This window comes from Lytechinus variegatus, chromosome 13, assembly GCF_018143015.1.
Source record: "Lytechinus variegatus isolate NC3 chromosome 13, Lvar_3.0, whole genome shotgun sequence".
Taxonomy (NCBI): Eukaryota; Metazoa; Echinodermata; class Echinoidea; order Temnopleuroida; family Toxopneustidae; genus Lytechinus; species Lytechinus variegatus.
In genome coordinates, this window is record NC_054752.1 from 21,302,599 (window position 1) to 21,318,021 (window position 15,423).

Genomic DNA, 15,423 nt, shown 5'->3' on the forward strand with positions numbered 1-15,423 from the left:
TCTTTCATTTCAAATTGAATTGCATCACATTGAATGATCAAGGACCAAAGATCAAGATCGAACAATAGTTTATTGAAGAAATATTTTGTATGAAATAAGGCGACCGTATCATTATGATGGGCATACCAAAGGCACTGAGGCAGCGCTATTTTATGCAATTTAACTTCCTCATTTGAACGTTTGCAACTATAATATTATTGCCGCCAATGATTCAATATCAGATAGGAACATCCCTTAGATTCGATAAGACAGTGTCTCGATCGACCACACAATATACAGTCACGCATCTCGATCTTATTGGGAAAAGAACATTCGACAATTCGATTTAGAGGGACTGTAAGTAGGCACATATCTGATTTTTTATTCTTTGTCATTTATTTTATGATTTTCCCAATTTAGTATAATATAAGAACTTAAATTGGTTCGTGTGTACACTGCAAAAGATATTGGGTAAAATTTTAACAATCGTAAGGGTAATCCAATTTGGGACAGTATTTTAGAAAATGCTGGAAGCATATTGTCCAGTAAGGTTTAAAAAAAAGAGCAGCAATTACTTTAGAATGGGCCAAATTTTCATCACACTGGATAAATAAAAGTGCCAAAAAGAAATGCCCATTGTTGGTTGGACACATAATTACCGTAATGGAACATTTTTACCCATTCTTTTTTAGTGTGTATATGAATTTAAAGTGTAATTCATATGTTACAGGTATATTTAACTATTAGCATAGCTTTTTGGTTGTACTTTACACTGGTATATATTCAACTTTTAGCATAGCTTTTTGGTTGTACTTTATCATGTAAAATTATATATCTTTGGCAAACTTTCTTTAATAAGAGTATTCATATTCATTGTTCCTTCATTTATTTTCAACTTTCCTTCAATTTTACGATATGATGGTAATTTTTTGACAAAATTTCAAGATTTAAACACTTTAAAATATTGCAAATGTCAATATGTCTTTGTTATCAGAAGGGCACTTAATAATTTTTTTAAGGTCAATATACCTCATATGATTTTGATGACAAGATAATATCTCACTTGAAGTTTTCAGAATTACTGATCCTATGATATTTTGACCCCTTCAAAATGCTTGGCTTAATTACCCTCCTTTTTTTCTTTTTTTTCTTTTTTAAAGCTTACAACTTGTCAATTCCTCCAATTTTTTTCATAACCCCTGAAGACTTTTAGCGCATATCCCGCCCTCTCATTTCAACAATTTCTAAATAAGTTATGTATTACAAATTATTTGCAAAGAAATCTACATGTATATTTATATGTAGATTTCTTTATATGTTAATTATCATTTATAATATCATTGGAAGTAGTTAGGCAGATGTAAAAGGAATTGGTATTATATTTCATTTTGGATATAATACAGAATTTGAATTTGAATACATCAGTCCAGTCTGCTTGCACCTTCCTCTTCTTTCAATGCCTTCCTCCTGACACCAGATGGCTCAGTGGTAGAACACCCGCCTATAAGGTTGTGGGTTCAATCCGCATGCATGGCACATTTTCGACGTTCTTGCGCTAAAATTATCGTCACATTTTAAATCCAGTGCATTGTTATACTGAGAATCTTTATCCACTAAAATGTAGCGGTGTAATAGGGGATGGGGGGCATGTGCCCCAGGCGCTACTTTATGGAGGGGGCTCGGGAGGGGCACGAAAGGGGGGGGGAGGAAATGGGAACAAAGAAGAATTGGCATGGTGCTTGCTTGGGACGATTTGATACAATTCAATATACTTCTCTGATCATGCTGATAGTATGAGAATTGTACAATTGGATCAATATTAAGTGAGAATGTTTTAAATACAATGTATAGACAAATTAATAAAGATCATGTCGTGGAAAATCTCCGCTGATGATTTAACACCAGCCCGGAATCTATATAATTATGTCCACGCCAGAGGAGTATTGAAACAACACCAGTTTGGAATCAAACCGATGCTGTTTTAATACAAAATTGGTGTTGTATAAACACATATTTGGTGTATAGACCAAAACGAAAGTGGTGTTGTTTCAATACTTCTCTGGTGTGGACATATATAGATTCCGGACTGGTGTTAAATCAACACCAGAGTTTTTGCAGTGTATGATCTTCATTAACTCGTCTATTTTTAAAACATATTCTTAATTAATATTGATCCATTTAAAGCGTAAACCTGTCTATCTGTAATGATTATAACAGTTATAGATTGTGCTTAATACATGTTTCTAAGCCTAAGCGCTCAAAAAGGAACAGTCAACAAAATGTTTACACTTGCCATCATTTGCACTTATGATCTTGTACTGACGAGTATCTATTTAACATTCCTTCTTATATCAAACAGATACTTAGAGATTATTTAGCAAAATTATGAATAATTTATGACTATCATTAAAAGATCATTAAGCCGGATGTTAAGAGGAAACATATAGATTAATGTAAACTATCTGTTGGGCAAACAGTAATTTCAAGTCAAAGTCCTTTTTTTTTTGACAATTTTTCTTACTTTTTCATTTCATTTATTAAATTTGTGGCAATATAAGGTTTGATAATGTTGATTGAAGCAATGAGTTGTGTTCTGAACATGATACACACATTGCTGGTTACAGAATTGTACACTGTAGTGAATGATTTTTACAACGATGGTTTACTCCCGGGGGGGGGGGCACTCAGTATACAATACATAGTGGGTATGTGCCGCGGAGGGGACCCCCATTTTCACACTCAAATTTCCGTTCCAAGGCATAGCATTTTTGCCTTGTTGAGAAAAGGAACAAAGAAAGCCGCTCCAAGGCATAGCATTTTCTTCTTATCGAGAAAAAAGAAGAGGGAAATCCGCTCCAAAGCTTCGCATATTTTTCGTTACGCCGCTCCGATCGCATTGAATGAGTCGAATTTTGGTGAAAAGCGGCCGCAGAGCTCCCCCGGCGGAGGCCGCGCTAGCTGCATCATGCACGCATGACCGTTCCATAGGGATGCATACGCACTCACACGCTGGCGATCCGTTCCAAGGACCCCCGTTTTCACAAACATTTGTCGTTCCGAAGCCCGTTCCGAGGACCCTCCTTTTTACAATAAGCCCGCTCCAAGGCCCCCGTTTTTTGTCTCGCCCGTGGCACACCCCCACCACATTTTTGGTCGAGTGCCCCCCCCCCCCGGGGGTTTACTTTCATGTTTGGCATTTCTTTTAATGAAACTTTTTGACCTGCATTAATAATTAAATCACAATGTTTTTTAATTGCCTGTATAGAAAGAACACAAAAAAGAAAGGACTGCTCGATTGTCTTCAAGTGATAAACTAGCCATGGGTCTCATTGTGTTATTCGTATTCGCAGGTAAGTACGAACTAGAGGAATTGGGTTTGATGGCTGGTGGATCCGGGGGGGGGGGGGGGCACATGGGGCACGTGCCCCCTCCCTCTGTTGAGAAGCTAAATCATAAAATTGTAATGTAAAAATGTCATTAATTGATAATTGAAGACCTTTTTTTTCTTGCTTGTCAATTTTTTGGGGGGGAAGAAATACACTTAATTTGTGGTTGAAAGCCTTTTTTTTTGCTTGTCCATTTTTCTCGGCACGAAATATCCTTAATTTGTGGTTGAAAACTTTTTTTTTTGGGGGGGGGCTTATCAAAATCTTCCTCCGAAAAATTTGCCCCCTCCTTTGGAAAATCCTGGATCCGCCCCTGGAGAGGTCAGTCGAAATGATGAAATATTAGGCTGCTTTTTGGAAGCTTTGAATCAGATTACAAGTAATTTTGTACTTTTTTTTCACAATCTTGCCTTAATTTCTAATTAAAAAAAAATCTTTGAAAAATCGTTGTAGGCGAGACTCAAACCTGTGTATGAACAATATTACAATCTTGTCAACTCTTTATCTTGATATCATCACGTTATGTTATATGCCTACATACTTAACAAATAATTTATCTTCTTTATTTTTGTATAAAAAGAACATGGCAACTGTTTTTGTTAAAAAAAAACCATGCCAACTGATTATTGTATGGTCTTCATTTTTTTATTTCATGGGACCATTCTTCAATCACGCTCAAACAAATGGTGAAGTACTTGTTGAAACCGAAATCACATGAGACGATTTTATTTATACCAATACATTGCTATTTCCATCGGTGATGAAATTTCTTTATACAGAGTGATCAATAAAAATGAAATCAAGATCTGTCAACTACTTCTTTATCACAACTTAATCACAGTTTTGATTGATAAATGCACTTTCTAAAGGCCATCGCGCGCATACCTTGTTGTATATTCCCTTATTCCTCTTTAACATTGTTGTCATGTTGCTTTATTTTGTAATGATCTTAACCCTTTGAAATTTTATAGTTAGACATACATTTATAACTGCATGATTGCCTTAACATAATGCCATAGTTATTTCATTGTTCAGTGTTTTTATCAGCGAATAAATAATACAATTAGTCGTTTTGAAATCAGTAACTGTTTCCTTTTGATAACTTAAAATATTATTTGATTCATATTATCATATAAGTAACAATATTTGTTTATTTATTGTTATCTTTTACTTAGATTTTGACTTTATTTTCATGTATGATACGATGATTATGTTGTTTTTTATGTTTTCATCAGGTCATTGATGAAAAACAGTTTTTGCTGATCTTTTGCACCTGATTAATATGTTCTAATAAATAAATAAAATAACTAACTGTTAAGACTGGTCCACAAATCGATTTTGGAACTAAGTCGCATTTATAGCTACCTTTCTGAAAATATGAATGAAAAATATTGTTATTATTTGAGGTTCAAATGAACTGAAAGAATGTTAATATAACAATCATGGAGTAAAGGCCAAATTGATTTCAAATCGTAGCCAATCGTACGATTGCTATGACGTCATATACGAGATATTAAATTGACTTTTATTATAGTAAGGATGATAGCATAATCACAGATTTGAACAGGTATTTGGACGATGATTATTTTGAAATATTACACAGTAAGATATCCCATGTCTCAATAAGAACATCAAATTCTACTACGTTTTATTCCAAAATCGGATATCAGATCAATCGTAAGATGTGCCGTGGCCTTAAAACATACGTGTACGATCCTGTCCTATATATCTTATCTAATTAATGTTTAGGCACAACCATGCGTGAAATGTATTGTTGTGAGTTATGTATGATTATTATAGTAGTGATGAAGTTAATAAAAAAAAGTATAGAAATCAATAATTCTCGATGCGCTCTTTCCTTGAAGAACTGTAAATTGTAAAGAGGTCTATAATTATACTAATATTTAGATTATGATGTAATCAGGAGATAAATCCCGATTGCCTTGGATCACTCATAAATCTAAATATCCATCAATAAAAACCAGATTATAAAAAAGAATGCCATGAATCTTTCGGTTGCACGGTCACCGTGTAGGTCCATGGCAACCAAATGGCAAAATAACAGTAGAGCTAAACTTAAAAACCTCGTGATCTAAAATTACAGAAATTTGAATATTTAGATTTAATCAAATAATGGCAAGGCCGGCCGTAGGGGCAGCGCCAGGGTATTTCGATGGGACAGGGGCACTATGAATGTCTTAGATTGAGTGACCGAAGCGTGCGAGCAAAAATTAGGGCCTTTTTATACCAAAAATATAATTTTGTGATAGATTTTGACACAATAATCTAAATTCAAAATCCCCCCTCTCTTCCTTTTTCTCAATTTTCTCCTTTTTTTCTTGACCATGAATATACTTTGGATCCTTGCCTCACAAACCTCCCTCCCTCTGTACGTTAGTGCTATAGAATATACTTATACGTTAGGATTTTGTGTTATATGTTTTCTTCTGCTGGGAATAAATAGATATGATTTTGAACTTGATTGCGGAGTAAAATTTATCCGTTGTAGGTTTGAGAAAAGTGTATGTTTGGGCGATCATGGGAAGGGGGGGGGGGTATAAACTTCGAGTAAAAGGGTAAACAATCCACCATAGTAATTAGTGAATGCTAAATAAAAATGTCAATCAACCAGGAATATCAAGTTTAACAACAGTAATAATATACTTTAACAGATGGCGGCTGATTGATGTTAACATGATTTCTTTGCATTCTTTGAATATCTTATAGTTTTATGGTCCAACAGCCAATCAATAGTAGATAGGAATTCAAGTTAAGTCCACCCCAACAAAAAGTTGATATAAATAAAAAGAGAAAATTCAAACAAGCATAACACTGAAGATTTCATCAAAATCGGAAGTAAAATAAGAAAGTTATTTCAATTCAAAATGTTGCTTAATTTCACAAAACAGTTATACGCACAACCATGTCTGTATGCAAAAGAGGAGACTGATGACGTCATCCATTCAATATTTCTCTTGTATTTGTTATAATTGTAAAATATGAAATATTCTTATTTTCTTCTCATTGTCAAGTTAAACAACGATTAATTCCTCCCTGAACATGTTGAATTGGCACTGTGTAATCCTATATGGTTCAATCAAGCTGGTCCCTATTGTCGAATCTGTAAGAAATGAAATATTCTATAATTCAAAGAACAAAAAACAAATTAGTCGATTTGACAGTCTCATAGGCTCAATACACCAACCTAGAAATGTTCTTTCCGATGAAGTTTTTTTCTTGATTCGTGTTCCTAAGGGGTCCTAGAACAAATTCAGCTTGGTTGCCAAAAGTTGCCGTTTGGGCAATTTTGCTAATTTGCATAAATCCAAAATGGCCGCCAGATGCCATCTTGAAAACCTAACTTTTGAACCCCTGTCCACAAAATGATGAGTAATGACTCGTTTTAGGGGTTTAGAAATGTGTAGAACTGATTTCTGTAATCATTTTTGCAATATAAGGTCATCTTCAGGTCAAATCCAAGATGGCCGCCATATGCAATCTTGAAAAATTGACTTTTGTTCCCCTTGCCCAAGAATGACGAGTAATACCTCTACTTAGGGGTTTTGGGGTGTGCAGAATCCATTTCTGCTTTCTATTTTGCAATATAATGTCATCTTCAGGTCAAATCCAAGATGGCCGCCATATGACACCATCTTGAAATATCAATTTTTGAACCCTTTGCCCCAGAATCATGCATAATAACTCTATTCATGAGTCATTAGGTATGTTGATTCAATTCATGTAGTTATTTTGCACAAAGGATAATCTTCAGATAAAATCCAAGATGGCCGCCAACCGCCATCTTGAAAAATTACTGTCTGAGGCTTATACGTGTTAGAACTAATGTAAAGGGATTTCAGTAAGATACTCATTTCTTTTATTAATTCTCAAGTTTTTGTCCCAGAATCATGAATAATATCCCTCTTTTCGTGAGTTATTTGGTATGTTTATTCAATTTCTGTTCATAATTTTGCAATGTAGGATCATCTCCAGGTCAAAATAATCCAACATGACCACTAAACGCCATATTAAGAAAAAAAAAACTACTTCCGAGACTATTGAACCTTGAAGAAGTGCTGTCCCTAATAAGGTTGTTGTTATGTATTGGAGCTCATGTAAGGGGATTTCAGTGAGAATGATTCATTTCTTTTAATCACTCCATTTTTAGTTTGAGGTCAAGTCATGTCTAAGATGGTCAGATGGTTGATAGATTTCGTCATTAACCGCTTACTTTAGAATTAAACCATTCAAGGTTTGGGCTATGATTTCGGGAGTTTTGATCCTTTTTTTATTTCTGTGCAACCATACTTTTCCAGTGAAATGACTTTAAAGTATTATTTGAATTAAAAAGTGATTTCTCCTTTTTTTTTCAAAAAAATTGATTTAATTATTAACTTCCTTTATAATTATTATTGGACTTTTCCTCCTGACAAGAGCCATTGACTTGGTCAGCAGGAGTGCACTCTTTAGCCTCCTGCAGAAGATAGGCTCCCCAAGACTGTTCCACGGTCAGGATTGTTCTCATTCGTGAAATGTTTTACGGAAACGATGTCGCCCCTGCCTCTCAAGAAGTGGGAGTACAAGACCTAGTCATACATAACAGCTGCCTGTCTTGTGCATGTAAGGGGTTTGGACCATCCATCAGACTTTGAGACAGTCAGAAATCCTGATAGACTCAAGACACCGACTGTCCTCCAGATATGTATATCAACAGCACACACTCGTCTGGTTATGGTGGACTCCTCACCTACCTTGGACCGACTATATGTCTCTTGTCCCCTTTCACAGGACAAGCATATAAGCATCAGGATTGTAAAATCTGTCACAGTCATGGCCAAGCTCCTGCACGGAAGTAAGTCCTGGAAAACGTACGCCGACCAAGAAAAGTGGCTAAACACCTTCCATGTCAGCTGCCTCGGACGTATCATGCACGTTAAATGGCAGGACAAAGTGAAAAATACAGAGGCCCTTCAGCGTACGTGCTGGCATCAAAAGCTTATTCTCGCTCCTTTGTCGAAGGCACCTCAGGTGGTTGGGGCATGTTTGCCCCATGAAACCTTGGCGAATCCCTTCTTGGATTGGTCTCACCCCATCGATAGATCACACCTCCGTTTTAAAGACACATGCAAATATGACATAAAACTTGCCGGCATAGACACTAACACTTATGAAGGTGTAGATGATAGTCGCCATCCATTCTATGGAGAGCTACTAAGTACAGGGGTCAAGACGTCAGAAAATAATCGGAATGCTAAATTGGCAGACCAAAGGCCTCGGAGGAAGGCTAGGGCAGCATCTCTATATAAACGTGTCTCAGCGCCATCCTCCTTCATCTGTAAAAATTTGCTCTAGAGACTGCCACTTTAGAGTGGTGCTCTATAGTCACTCTCGAAAATGTAAGGCCTAGCGCTACACCATCGTCTTTTAAGGCGAAATGATGCCTACCAATCATTGGACACATTGATTTAGAAAAATAATATTGATAAAACACTTCCAAATTGAAATAAGACCCTAAAAGCCTCTTCAGTACAAAGGTATGAATGGACCTTAAAAAAATACACTCGAAATGGATAGCCCAAACCTAAAGAGGATTCATTCTAAGTTGAGCAATTAATGTTGAAATGAACTTGAGAATTAATAAAAGAAATGAGTATTCTTACTGAAATCCCTTTACATTAGTTCTAACACGTATAAGCCTCAGACAGTAATTTTTCAAGATGGCGGTTGGCGGCCATCTTGGATTTGATCTGAAGATTATCTTTTGTGCAAAATAACTACATGAATTGAATCAACATACCTAATGACTCATGAATAGAGTTATTATTCATGATTCTGGGGCAAAGGGTTCAACAATTGATATTTCAAGATGGCGTCATATGGCGGCCATCTTGGATTTGACCTGAAGATGACATTATATTGCAAAATAGAAAGTAGAAATGGATTCTGCACACCCCAAAACCCCTAAATAGAGGTATTACTCGTCATTCTGGGGCAAGGGGAACACAAGTCAATTTTCAAGATTGCATATGGCGGCCATCTTGGGATTGACCTAAAGATGACCTAATATTGCAAAAATGATTACAGAAATCAGTTCTACACATATCTAAACCCCTAAAACGAGTCATTACTCATCATTTTGTGGACAGGGGTTCAAAAGTTAGGTTTTCAAGATGGCATCTGGCGGCCATTTTGGATTTATGCAAATTAGCAAAATTGCCCAAACGGCAACTTTTGGCAACCAAGCTGAATTTGTTCTAGGACCCCATAGGAACACGAATCAAGAAAAAAATTTCATCGGAAAGAACATTTCTAGGTTCGGAAAATGTCTAATCGACTAAAAAGTGAGTGATGGACATCATCGACTGGCTCATTTGTATGTCACTGAGTTGTGCATATTTGTGAAAAATAAGTGAAACTTCAAAATGCCATAACTTTCTTATTTTACATCCGATTTTGATGAAATTTTCAGCATTCCTCTATTTATTCAAATCAATATTTTTGCTGGGGTGGACTTGACCTTTAATAATCGCAATGACAATGAAAAAGATTATAAATGAAATGCAGATTGTGCTAGACTCGATTCACACATTTAACAGTAGGGTGACGTGGGCAATCTTGTAGTTTGACTTGAATGGGTAGGAAGCCCCCCCCCCCCCACCGCCATATCATCGTACCCAGCAGCTGTGACCGATACATCATTATTGCTCGATATTTTTATCGTATTATCCCAATGTGTAAACATCACAAAATGAGATAGTTATTGCTTATTGCATTTTAATTGCTGTTATTATCATCGTCATCATGATTTTGTTTAATCTGTGCACTTATGCCATGGTCACATTTGTTCTACGGCGGCCGTACGGCGAGTCGAAAACAGCCGTTTCAACATTTTTTGTCCAACTACATATAGGTGGTTTGAATCAAAATTGATAAAACGGCTGTTTTCGACTCGCCGTACGGCCGCCGTAGAACAAATGTGACCATGGTATTAATAACCAGTGAGCATCGAATTTATATTAATTGGAAAATAGATCAATTCAATCCATTTCGTTTCATGTATATCGGATTCTTGTAGTATTTTGATGGGGGATGAGTGGACGGGAGGGGGCATTTTGAATCCAAATATTTTCTCAATTGGACATAAAGTAACGTCACTTATATCTGAATTCTCGACGTTCTTATTTCTCCTTCATACCCCCCCCCTCAGTCTTTTCTGCGTGTCAGGGTTACCAGACGTACGTCCCGGGTTTCAAGGGACAGTCCCGTGTTTCAGCAATTTGTCACGCGTCCTGTACGACCCTTCCCAGGACGCCATTTTGCCTCGTATTTCACGATTTTGATAACATTTGTGAGAATTACTTTTTTGAATATGCACATTATAAAAAATCGGGGAAAAGGTGAAATGTGATACTTTTTTGTGTAATAGTTTGTCAAAATCTATCACATTTTTTGCTCGCTTGCTTCGCTTGCTCGATTTCATTTTTTGTTTTTACCCTCAACGAATGTTGGCTCAATGAAAGAGCGTTCGCCTCATGAACGGGGGGTCGTGGGTTTAGACTACATTATTTTGTGAGATTATCCAAGCATTACTTCTTTTCTTAACAATGCACCTTATCAAAAATGGGGAAAGGGTGAAATAAGATACCCTTTTTGTGTAATAGTTTGTCAAAATCTATCACATTTTTTGCTCGCTTGCTTCGCTCTCTCGATTTTTTTTAACCCGCAACGAATGTCGGCTCAATGGTAGAGTGTTCGCCTCATGAATAGGAGGTTGTGGGTTTAATCCTTGGCCGAGTTACACCAAAGACTTATAAAAAATGTCTTCTTGCTCAGCGCTCAGCATTTAGATTGGAGAAGGGTAATAAATAAATAAAACATATTATGTTTTTATTTTTATCATTATTATTAATGTCATTAGTATCATTATTATTATTACTATTGTTATCATTATTATCATTATTATTATCCTATTGTTATTATTATTATCATTATGATTATCATTATCATTATTCATAAGGATGCCTGACATTGTCAAGTGCCGTGTCGTGCTATACCTGCAGAGAGGATAATGTGCCTTTTGATGAGCTAGAAGGTGTCTTTGAGTCGACCAACTGCTCAGCACCCAGCCCAACCGACGATTTCGTCGACATTAACAGAAACTGCACTGGAACTTGTGTCGTGAGTATATCAAAAGACAAGGAATTATTTAATAATTGGTTGGATAGAAAATACTATTTAAAAAAATCATAGAATTTTTTTATTTTTTTGTTTGCTACATCGACTCGTCTTGATTATGAGGCTCAATACCTCACTTGGGATGCACTGCAAAAACGCCAGTGTTCTTTTGGCAGAGCACTGGTCAAGCATGAAAGAAAGGGTGTGAGGTTCAAATCCCGGTCCGAAGTTGCGTTCAGAGAGGGGATGGGGGCATGAGAGGGGCTTGTCCGCCCAAAGCACGACATCCTCAAAAACAGAAAAGGAAAAGAGAGAACGGTAAATTATGAGATCATTTTTCTGAATATATTATGTCAAAATCTATCATAAAATTGGATTTGGTAATAAAATGTCAAAAAAAATGTCACGAAAAAATATTTATTTATATTATTTGTGAAGCTCTGTTCATGCGCATAGTTGATTCTTTCTTACTCATATCCCACAGACGAGAATATCGCTGTCGTCTCAATATTACGAGATTGATCGGGAATGTTTTGAGGGTACCCCTTCACAAATTGCGTCAGAATGCGATCGAGGCTGCACAAGGCCTTCTGATTGTCGACAATGTTGTGACACCGACTTGTGCAACAGTGATTCTGTGGATGATATCATCTCTGAGCAACGAATGGGCCAAACATGTTACGAATGCCGTCACAGCGAAATACCATACACCGGTAATTTCAACCCCAGTTGCGGATTGAGTTTCAATTCAGCGGGGGAAGGAGTGAGGTACTCATTTTGCCAGGGTCTTTGTTATGTGAGTATCATTAGTTGTGATTACATCTGGGATATTATGATACTCTTCAATGTTTATTTCCCCATTCCTTCTTATTCACCTTTTATTCGCCTCCTCCTCGTACTCCTCCTTGAATGTATTCCTCATCCATATTTTCAGTCTTCTTCTTCTTCCTTTTATAATATTTACTGAGGACATATTAAATTGCACTGTGATATTTCCTTGTATTGTTTAGTGAGATAATGCCCATGATTACAAAATTGGTCTAAACTGTCTCAATTTCTTTTTATATAATATACAAAACTTCCGCTCGCGTTTCGCGCTGGCATTATTCATTTACTGACATATTACCCTCTTCATGCCCCCCCCCCCTCATGATTTTCCCCAGTTTGAATACTACTTAAAACATTGGTCTTCGAGTCAGTATATAAACACATTTCAGCTCACACGTGAGCTGAAAGTGCACTTTGCGCCCTCATTTATAAAATAGCTAATTCTTTTTTGTCAGGTAGATATGACCGAAATCTTGACATGACCGTCAGTTTGGGTATACATGCATTAATATATTTTTTGCTCAAAGTAGTAGTATAGGATAACTACTTCGAAAATTCGAGGGGCACCCTTTAACATTTTTTTTTCTATTGACGTCATAAGCCACGCCCATGTTTACACGATCTCATTTATGAATTTCATATTTTACAGAAAACATATGTTTATTATGAAATCAAAGCTATATAATATAAAAATCAAATGTAAATACATGGATCACGTGCAGTTCATTTAAAGGTCATTTAAATTCTTCAAATGTAAAATTGTGGCACAAAAAAGAATACAACTTGCAAAACATCTCATGCATAGAAAACATGTAGCGTATTATATGGATTTTTTTTTTTACTCCGTAGAGTGCTATCACTTTCATTGAGGGTGTTGAAGATGTCCGGCGGGGATGCAGCATCGAGGGAGACAATTGTGACTATGTTAACCACCCTTACCGGGAAGACAAGAGTATCCGTTTCGATAATCTTGATTATGACATGAAGTGCTGCCTAGGCTCACGCTGTAACAGCGGTCACTTCGTTGGTCCGTCTGGTGGCGTGATCGCGCTTGCCATTTCCTTGGCTCAAATCCTCTTTGCCCTGGCGCTCTGATTTTACTTTGTTTTTATAGCAGGATTTTTCATTTCTTTTCGTTTAATTCCATTCCATTTCGAAATTATGAGTAAACTTTTAAAAGATATTTAGATATTCTAGATACTTTGTTTTATTATTCATAATGCAATCAGGTACAAACGGAAATTCAAATAAAAAATACATAGGCCTACATAGTTACCAAGGATGTATATAGCATTTCCATTTATTTGAGTTTAGGGGGAAAAAACTGTCGATTAAATGCATGCTAGTGTAGAGGTACCCGTGGACGGAGATCGAAACCTGGACTTTCCAGACTTCAAACTATATCAGCCAACTAGCGCTGCCTCTCGGCTAAGGCGCTCTCTGACGGTAAGCAATTTAGTGGAAACATTGATTACGTTAACAAAAAGAATGATATTAATGCAATAGGCTGGTGGTGGGCTGTAGGAGGCTACTAAAAAATACGAACTTGTAGTGCAGCCTCATGACTGTTAAAATCATTATCATTAAGTATATCCAATAAGCGTTTGCAATGATACATAGGCCGATCCAAGGGGGGAGCAGGGGGCCGCCCCAAAAAAGAATAAAGCGGGGAAGAAAAAAAAAGAAAAGGAAAAGAGAGAAGAAAAAGAAGAGCAGGAAGAAGAGTGAATAGAATGAGATTAGGGGAGAGTTGGAAAAAAAATATTTCACTTCACTATATAAAATATTCGCTCGCGCTTCGCGCTCGCATTGCCTGTTAGGTGATTTAAATACATGGAGTTTAAAATATAAACTTTTTAAGTCAATGTATTCAAAACTTCAGTTTGGAAATCGAACTATCTTTGTCTTGTTTGAATTTTTAAAAAAGTGCTCTGTAAATTTTTTGAGTTTTATAGTCTGAATATTAACATTTTCTGCTCGGGCTGTGCGCTCTCAAAATTTTATTTGACAGGTAACTATTATTTTTTTTCAATTCATATATCGATTGTAATCAAGAACAAATTGATTGATTTCTTGACCCAAATTGACTTGCATTCAATTCTAACTATCCTGCAATAGTACTCTATAGCTACCCCTGCAATTAAGTTGAGAAATCTGACGTAATAATTATATTGCCCCCCCCCCCTACCTGAATTGTCTAGGCCGCATCTATATGTTCAAAAATATCTTTCCATTTCATGGTTTCTAGATTTATTTCACATATATTTCAAAATTTCTGATAATATTGATTATTTTTAACAAATTAGCAATTTTCATTAATCTATATCAATATTTCATACTGAATGAGGAAAAGTAAAGTTGGTAAACATGTTACTACTTGATGTACTTTTTGTAGATATAGTGGTCAGGTGGGCCTATTTTTTAATTGAAAATACGAGAAAGGTGTCAAACTATTTCAATCATGTAACTTAAAACTGCGACATTATGCAGAGAGAGGAAACATTTTACTGATGATTAGTTTTAATCATCTTCTATTTTCTTTATGTCAAGTATCTCTCTATGTCTGACGCATTCAAAATGTTTGACATGTTTGAAGTAGAGCAAATATTTCTCAATGATATAATATACATTATGGTTATCTCTCTGTGTTTAAAATTGTTTTTCGGAATATGTTTGTTACTTTTATTTTCGTTTTTAATGTGTGTACATTATTTACCATATTTATTCGTAAAATAGAAGACCAAGGGACCAATTTTTTTGTCAATATTTTACTTATTTTCTAAGCATTTTAAAAATGCGACTCTAAGTCATACTTGAATCTTTGTGAACACCCGAGAATTTTTTTCCTTAAAACTTATTACTATTATAATACCAATACCTTCCTCGCAGAAAGAAAGAAAGAAAGAAAGAAAGAAAGGAAGAAGTAAGGAAGGGAGGAAGGAAGGAAAGAAAGAAATGAAGAAGAGGAAGGAAGAAAGGAAGGAAGGAAGGAAAGAAAGAAAGAAAGAAAGAAAGAAAGAGAGAGAGGAAGAAAGAAAGAAAGGAAAAAAGAAAG

The 15,423-nt window shown here is 36.0% G+C and overlaps 1 protein-coding gene across 1 annotated transcript; it reads left to right on the plus strand.

The window, feature by feature from the left end:
- The first annotated feature begins 262 nt into the window (after positions 1-262).
- LOC121426900 lies at positions 263-13,891 on the plus strand. Its single transcript, XM_041623305.1, has 5 exons — positions 263-336; positions 3,245-3,329; positions 11,383-11,543; positions 12,025-12,336; positions 13,218-13,891. Exons 2-5 carry the CDS (start codon positions 3,299-3,301, stop codon positions 13,461-13,463), a joined length of 750 nt encoding a protein of 249 aa, XP_041479239.1. The 5' UTR covers positions 263-336; positions 3,245-3,298; the 3' UTR covers positions 13,464-13,891.
- The last annotated feature ends 1,532 nt before the right edge of the window (positions 13,892-15,423 follow it).

Excerpts from the sequence above, each read along its gene's own strand:
- LOC121426900 (XM_041623305.1), top strand. The coding sequence starts at position 3,299 with ATGGGTCTCATTGTGTTATTCGTATTCGCAG. Across the intron at positions 3,330-11,382 it reads TGTGTTATTCGTATTCGCAG|GATGCCTGACATTGTCAAGT; the intron begins GTAAGTACGAAC and ends ATTATTCATAAG. Across the intron at positions 12,337-13,217 it reads TTTGCCAGGGTCTTTGTTAT|AGTGCTATCACTTTCATTGA; the intron begins GTGAGTATCATT and ends TTTACTCCGTAG.